Consider the following 8,396-nt stretch of genomic DNA (forward strand, 5'->3'; position numbering starts at 1 on the left):
CAGCCAGCTCCCTGTCGCTGCTCATTATCCAAACACCCTGTCATTGAAAGTGCTTTTGTGTGTTGACACTGCATGCTGAAAGGGTTTGTGTGTGACAAGGATGCAAGATTAGCAATAGCAGCTTGCATTTTTTTTGAAAAAAAAAGACCTTGCATTCGTATGGCGCCTTTCCCAACCTCAGGACACCATGTAACATCTAATGGCCAAATGTTTGAAAAATAGAATTACAGCAGTTTGAGAAGGTAGCTCGCCACTAACTTTTGCAGGACAATTAACAATGGACAATGAATGTTGGCCTAGGCAGTGGTGCCCACATCACATGGACGAATAAATAAGAATGCAGTAGCCAACCTGTGCATAACAAGATCCCACAATGTGGTCATAACCAGATATTCTACATTATAATGATGTTTGTTGAGGATGGAGTACTGATCAGGACCCTGGGATGATCTCCCCTGTTCCTCCTTAAAACAATGATGTACAGTCCTTGACAGGAAACAGGCTGCATCAATTGAACATTGCATTCAAAAGGAAGCACCCCAAACAGTGCAGGACTCCCACAGTTCCCCATTGGGAATATTGGTCTGGATTACACGCTCAAGTCTCCGGAGGAGTTTTTAACTCTCAGTCTTGTGTGGTTAGATAACCAGCAGCCACTCACTGTTGTGTCACTTAAACAGCAAACAGCATTTTGGGAGTGAGTCATGGAGTCCTCCAATCATACAGCACAGAAACAGCTTTCAGTCCAACTTGTCCATGCCAAACAGATATCCTAAATTAATCTAGTCCCACATGCTAGCATTATGCTCATATCCCTCTAAACCTTTCCTATTCACATACCCATCCAGATGCCTTTCAAATGTTGTAATTGTATCAGCCTCCATCACTTCCTCTCACAGCTCATTCCTCCCACAGTCATTCATGCATCACCCTCCACATGAATAAGTTGCCCCTTGGGTCCGTTTTAAATCTTTCCCTTCTCACCTTAAACCTACGTCCTCTAGTTTTGGACTCCCCTACCCTGGGAAAAAAAAGTCTGTGGCCATTCACCCTATCCATGCCCCTCATGATTTTATAAACCTCTATAAGATCATTCCCTCAGCCTCCGGCCCTCCAGGGAAAATAGCCCTGCCTATTCAACCTCTCCCTATAGCTGAAACCTTCCAAGCCTGGCAACATCCTTATAACTCTTACCTTCGCCCTTTCAAGTTTAACAACATCTTTCTTATAGCAGGGAGACCAGAATTTGAATGCAGTATTCCAAAAGTGGCGTAACAATGTCCTTTACAACTGCAACATGACTTCCCAACTCCTATACTCAATGCTGTAATCCAATAAAGGCAGGTGTAACAAAGGTCTTCTGCATGACCAGGTGGAGAAAGAGTGCAACATCATGCTACATAATGTAGGTGGGAATGCAGCTTAATAAAGGGAACATAATGCAAGGAAAAAAAATATAAATTGTTTTCATGAAACCATCATTATTGTGTCTTTAAACTCACACAGAACCTTCTGACTGCGAAGTATGAGAGCAGTCAGGATGCTGTGCAAGCCTCAGCTGGAGTCAGGCTTTTTAAAAAGTCTATGCAACGCCTGTCGCTTTAAGAAACCAGTTCGAGCGCTGTGATTGGCCACCGCTGCGTGTATCCTGGTCAGTTACCCACCAATCAGCGGCGGGTATTTGCAACAGATGGCGGGAAATATGAATTTCGCGGCACAGGCTTTGGCGCCAGAGGCTGAGTTTCAGAGTCTGTGAATCAGGCTGCATTCAGGAGCTAGTACAGTTTCTGCAGCCATTTTTCCCCTCTGAATCAGAGGGGACTTTTTACAATCCATTGCATCCTGCTGCATCCAAAGCAACATTAGCTGCGAGACCCTGTGCAGTTTAATCTCGGGACTTTGCTAATCATTTATATGCCTGCATTTGTTGACTCTGTCTTTTATTTTGTGTTCAAATCCCGGTTTGAAGTTAACCATTTTGTTTTGCCCCTCTCTCTCTCTCTCGTTGCAAACAAAAGGGGGAGAGTGGGGGAAAGATTGCAGCCTTGCAAAAAATGCCAAAGGGAGTTTCCCCAGCCCCAGGCAGGGGAATTATTGGGGCAGTGACTGGTTCCCAGAAAAAGCTTATCAATGTGGAAAATGGGAATACGGGGCTGTGTAGCCCCCAGGTTCCCACCATCCCTGCCAGTTATTTCACCCAAATTGCAGGAGCAGTGTATTCTGATCACAGTGATTGCTTGTATGCAACCCCTCAAGGACCTGAAGTTAGAACAATAAGGACTAGCACAGGGCGTCTGCCGGTAAGTGTAATTTATAATTTATGCATTCATTTTGAAATAAACGTGCGTTTATACTTGTGTGTTTTGCTCAGTTCCTGCAGATATCAGGACACTCTGCATTAATCATCATTCAGGGAAATTAACTTGGCTCTTACTAACATGTCGTTTTACAAAAATGCAGCATTGAAAAATTAACCCTACTTTTGTGTACGCGTGTGTGGGATGGCATTGGGGGGAAGTGGGGGTGTGAAAACAGGTTTCGCTCTTTTGCTGTGTAACTGAATCTATTGTGATAGAGAAACAGCTCAGATGGCTGTTTACTGCAACTCTTGGCTGCCTTAATTTTTGCATTTATTTCAGGACGATGAAAAAGTTTCTCCAACCTCCCGATTTATCATCAAAACACGTTGACAATTTTCTTAGGTGATCAAACTGTCACTGACTGAAATTGTGCTGGGCTTGTCTTGGTTTGGCTCTAAAGTTAGGGACTTTCTCAATATATATCTTTTCAGTCAAGGGGTGTCAACTTCTTGAAGTTTTTTTTTTGGGGCTTCCTTGTATGAAATTCAAATGAATGAAAATGAAACTAACCAGCCTTTGGCATTTTATTGGCACTAAGCCTTTAACCTCAATATTTTTACTGGAGGGTGGGGAAGGATATTTATTGCCAACTCTATAGTGAAGGCAGCTTGGGGTTCAAAGGTAAAAATGGAACTGACAGTAGAATCCCCAATAGAGAAATTTAAAATATGAAAATGTAATGATTTCAAAATGCAGGGAAACGTTGCTGCTGAATTTTCTTTTTGACCCTCTTCATTGTGGGAATATAGCTGTTTCAATTTTTAAATATTGATCTTATGTGGCTTAATACTTAGATCTAATCTTGTCTCTGTACAGACACCCACCTCCCCCCCCCCCCCCCCCCACCCCCCGAATTTATTCAAAGCCCCACTCAGCATCTTTGAGGATGAGGCAATATTAACACCAGACAATGCTCACCTGTGGCACCTTGTTTATTACTGACCTCATCAAAGTTTCTTCTCATGGACCGGGGAGCTTGTAAAGCACAGATGATGTTACAGTACCCAAAAATGCAGTTTTTAAATACTTAATTTGGTCGTGGCCTACTTTTTTGTGGGGGATGGGGAAGGAGTTTCTTATTGACTGAACTGTTTTTCTGGGGAAGGACTCTAGTAGCAGAAGTTTAGTTTTCCAGTATGCAGGGGAGTTAATTTACAAGGTGTCTGTTTTGTCATCTCTTGCATGCTGTATAAACGTTATTCCTTTGACTCATTGCTCTTGCTCCTTTTGGGCTGGGGTTCTTGTCCAGCTGCTCTCTCCATTGCCTCTGACAGAGAAAACAGGAAATGCCATTTAGTCCTCTGAGTCTTATCTTTGCCCCAAATATTTATATACCAAAATATCAACAATTGGGCTAGCATTAATTGAAATTTGAGAGTCTTTGAGGACACTCTGGAGCTTTCAGAACGCTGGGCAGGGGGATTTAATTGGAGGCAAAAATTCAGTTTCCTGATAGGTTAAGGTTTTGCAATCAAGTTCTCAGGAACTTTCAGATGGGTAAGGTTTCCTAATCCTCATTGAGCACCATTTCTGCATTCATTAGCATGTCAGGTTTGTTAATAGCCCAGTCCACTGGAATTGCGTTAATAGGCGCAATCCCATTATCCAAAATGGCAAGTCCATGTATTTGCAAATATTCTTGTATATTCACAGAAATGCACATAAGGCCTGTGCCTGCCAGAGTAGACTGTGCCCTCCGTACTCTGGACAGTATGTATAAACTTCACCAACTTGGTTCCTTTCTAAACAAGCTGTTGCTTTGCGCAAACATTTAAAGGGTGAAGCCTGACCTGGTCACTCGGCTCGTGATAAGTCTGCCACCTTTTTGTAGTTAAACACTTGTGAAGGGTGAAGCATCTCCATGTTCAGCAGCTCATGAGAAGCCTTGGCCTTGTGCAGTCTGTGAGTGTTAACAAGTCAGTGTTAGGGATGAACACTGGGCCATCCATCAAGCCTGCCCACACATGGCAGCCAGATTGCCTGATGCCAGCAAACCTGATTGGGGCAGACAAATGAGGCTTGACTCCCTGGGGCCAGCTTTTGTGCTTGTACCCTTGTTCCATTACAAGCCATTGCTGAAAACTATCAGATGTGCACGTTATCAAGTTGCGATGGAAGGTCAGTGAGCTGATGGCGTATGAGCTGCTGAGTGTTCTAACTCCTTTACTGTTTTGCATATGAACCTGGGCAGTTGTGTGGGAGCCAGTAGTACTACGGTATGCAATGCTGCCTTGGTAGCTGGCGTTAAGTGACAGACATTGATGGCCCATGAGGCATCCAATGGAGTTGCCTGGTTGCGAACCCCCTGTTTTGCTGTCCTCTGCAGAGGCAACTTTACAATGCTAACTCTCACTCAGAGGGATGTCGAGTGGTACGTACTGCAGTAGAAGGCAGCAGTTATTTAGTCTTCTGGCACTGGAGCCAGGTTCTCTTGAGCTGCCCATAGGCACTGCCTCCACAGCTACCTCCTTCCAAGTTTCCTTAATCAGTTGGGATGGTCTCTGCTGCAATCCAGAGTAAAGAACTTCCTTTCTCTCTGGGACAGCCTTAAGGAGAACTTTTTGAACTTAATGTCCACCTGCCCGTAAACATTTGTCGTTTTGCTGACATGCGTATGTAATGAGCTGAGAAGAAGGTAATTGCACAAGAAAATTCAACTCACCGTTGCGCAGAAATACCTTCTGCTTTTGAACCCACCTTCAATCTTGGGGTGGACTTTCCATTCATCTTTCTGAGATGGTGTCTAGCAAAGTGCTTCTTGGCTTCATTCTGAAAGGTTTGAATTTAATTTGTAGACTTGTACCCTTTATGTTCTAGGCTGTTGAACCACTGGAATTGGTTTCTTCCAATCTAACTTGGCAGTTTCCCTTTTTAATATCTTAAACTTTGCTTGGGCAGGTGATGGTCTAGTGGTGTTATCAGAGATAACAGGTGCTAACCCAGAGATCCAAGTAATGTTCTGGGGACTTGGGTTCAAATCCCACCTTGGCAGATGGTGGAATTTGAACCCAATAAAACTTAGGACTCTACTGATGATCATTGAAGACATTGCTGATGGTTTGGAGGTGGGGGTGATAAAACTGGTTCACTAATGTCCTTTAGGGAAGGAAACTGCCATCCTTACTTGTTCTGGATTGCATGTGACTCCAAACTCGCAGCAATGTGGTTAACTCTTAACTGCCCTCTGGGCAATTTCAGGATGGGCAATTAAATATGCCTGGCCAGTTTCATTCCTCCTGTGAATCAATAAAAATCATATCGTGCCCATCTAAATTCCAGGGCTCCAACCCTTGACTGTATAATTCTGCTCTGATACATGAAGTCCAAGGGTTACACTCTGATAAATCCATATTGTACTAATTCCAAGCTGGGCCTGTATCCCTTCAAATGTGAAAGAATACAAGCTTATCATGTTGAAATCTCTAAGATCCCAGGGGGTGGAACTTGACAGATTGAATGCTTTTTTTTTGAAAAAAGCATCTCCTTTTGTCAGGGGACACGGTAACTAGGGGATAGTATTTCAAAAATAAGTAGTTTCCCAAGTCAGACCAGAAAGTAGGAGAATTTATTTTCTCAGTGTACTGAGCCTGTGGAACACTGTCTTCCTGAGAAAGCAGTGGAGGCTTGGTTGTTGAATATTGTTTAAGCTGAGCTGGATAGATTCCTATCAGACAAGGAAGTCAAAGGGAGATGGGGAAAGTAGAGTTGTGGGCACAGTCTGATCTGCCACAATCTCCTCCCAGAGGTGGCCTGAGGAGCTGATGACTACTCCTGATGACACACCCTCCTCCAGTAATAGCACCGTGATTTGAGGGTTGTGTAGTGAGTGGGCAAGGTTGTTTGACTGAACCCCTGTGTCAGCTGCATTGCTGTTATCCAGTCCTCAACAAGGCCCTATTTCTCCCCATACATCTTGTGTTTGGTGATCCTGTTTAAATGCTGTGGGTTTGGAGAGGGCTGTCCTTCTGTTATCCAATTGATTGTTAAACCTTAACTCTGAGAATCGTTTGAGTGGAATTAACTAGGAACATGTATGTTCATGGAAATGGGAGAATTGAAGTTTGTGGCCTTTCTCTGGGCTCTATGATACGTACCTTACAAGGCTGCAGTAGTATTTAGGATGTCCACGACCTGGTCAGCAGCATGTTGCCATGCCTGCTAAAGTAAATGGCTTTCCTGGAGTCTTGTTCTCTTCAAAGAAATTATTCCCATTTTCTCCAGATCTTGATTTATTTTCCCCCTTGCTTGCAAATTCTTCCACTGCCTTCATCTCTGTAACTGTCCCCTCGCAATCCTCAGATCTGTGCTCTCCTGCGTTTCTGATCTTTTGTATCCCCTGTTTTGATAGTTCTGCTGTTGGTGGCCAGTGGCAGACGCTTCATTCTGGAATTCCCTCCCCAAGCCTTCCTCTTCTCTTTAATTCACTCTCTTCTGAAGCCAGCCTTATGATGAGTCTCTGGGCCACCTGCCCAAATATTTCCTTCAGTGGATTAGTGTTGCATAAAGACAGGAAAAACAGCAGATGCTGTAAATCAGAAACAAGCAAAAATTACTGGAAAAGCTCAGCAGGACTGGCGGCATCTGTGGAGAGAAATCAGAGTTAAAGTTTTGGGTCGAGTGGCCCTTCCTCAGAATGATTTCTCTCCATAGATGCTGCCAGACCCGATTTAGAGTCGGTGGGTTTTACAATTTTAAAGGTGATATATGAATGCAGTTTGTTCCTGGCAGCATCTGCACCATAATGAGCCAGTTTTTGCTTTATTAATGGAGCTCAGTCCATCTTGCTTGCAAACATTTTCACATGGTGTTGAATTCAGTGTCTTTGTTCTGTTATTTACCCATTGTTAAGTATTCTGATTTGTTGAGTAGTTCATTCCAAATCTCTAGGTGCTTAACATACAAACAGACAAATAAGTTTAAAGTACAAAATAGAGTTGCTCCATTTCGTAATATCAAATATTCAAAAAAGTATCAGATAAACAAAATTACCATTTCAGGAATGTGTTTTGGCAGGGCTGAGGAAGAAAGAGCTAGAATTGAGATGGGCTGAATGGCTTCATTCCATGCTATCAGAACTTGGAAAGCCCGAGATGCTAGTTTAACAGTCCACTCATACAGCTCGCAGTGTGCTCTCTCTGTAACTAAGCAGGTGTTACCTGTTTGTCTCGGTGGAGTTAGCAAGGTTTATGGTGCAGGTAGTTTGAAGCTTTGAATGAAAGATTTAGGGAGGTGGCATGAGAACTAGAATGCCCAGCAAAAAGTCCTAGGGAAAACAAGGCCTTTATCCAAAGGGAATAAGAGTTGTGGTGTAATAATTACTAGAGCAAGCCAGTGAAGTAGCCAACATTAATTACAGATTTTTCGATTTCTGACAAGGAAGTTGAGGGTTATGAGGAATAGTGGGGGAAGTGCAATTTCAGCCACGTCCTGATCAGCCATTTTCTTCTTTACCGGCAGAGCAGGTTCGAGTGACCGAACAGCCTGTTTCTAATTCATGTGTTTTGTTTGGGTTCAAGAGGCAATTTTTGGAAAGAATATGAGGAGCCAATGAGACTGAATTGCAGAAAACTAAATTGTGTTTTAGGCCTAATGATGTTTTCCTACCTTTTTTTGTCCTGTCCAGATTTCCTATTATCCTAATCAGCTGTGTATGCTACAAAAACAGAGATTGCTGGAAAAGCTCAGTAGCTCTGGCAGCGTCTGTGGAGAGAAATCGGCCACGTATGATGCCGGGTGTCTTTCCATGTTCTACCACTGCAGGTGGACATTAAATTCAAATGCTGTGTGGTTCTCACAGCTGTCAGAGGTTGTCATTCAGTTGTAACCTCCCCTCAGAAAGCTGACTTCAAATTGGCCGGTTTTGGAAGGCATCCTGTTTTAGTCACACCCAAGTCAGCCAGTGCTGAATTATTTCTCTCCTGACAGCTGACATGGCTGCTGAGATAGTAGGAACTGCAGATGCTGGAGAATCTGAGATAACAAGGTGTAGAGCTGGATGAACACAGCAGGCCAAGCAGCATCAGAGGAGCAGGAAGG

At 43.4% G+C, this 8,396-nt stretch overlaps 1 protein-coding gene across 2 annotated transcripts in view; it reads left to right on the forward strand.

Annotated features, from left to right (window-relative positions):
- The first annotated feature begins 1,740 nt into the window (after positions 1-1,740).
- e2f2 (E2F transcription factor 2) overlaps positions 1,741-8,396 on the forward strand; it is a 46,583-nt gene continuing 39,927 nt past the window's right edge. For both annotated transcript variants that reach the window (XM_020529025.2, XM_048613155.1), the window contains exon 1: positions 1,741-2,300. In XM_020529025.2, coding sequence (XP_020384614.1) covers positions 2,055-2,300 — 246 coding nt within the window. In that variant the 5' untranslated portion in view covers positions 1,741-2,054. The remainder of the gene's footprint in view (positions 2,301-8,396) is intronic.

The sequence above is a fragment of the Rhincodon typus genome, chromosome 27 (assembly GCF_021869965.1).
Source record: "Rhincodon typus isolate 14 chromosome 27, sRhiTyp1.1, whole genome shotgun sequence".
Classification (NCBI taxonomy): Eukaryota; Metazoa; Chordata; class Chondrichthyes; order Orectolobiformes; family Rhincodontidae; genus Rhincodon; species Rhincodon typus.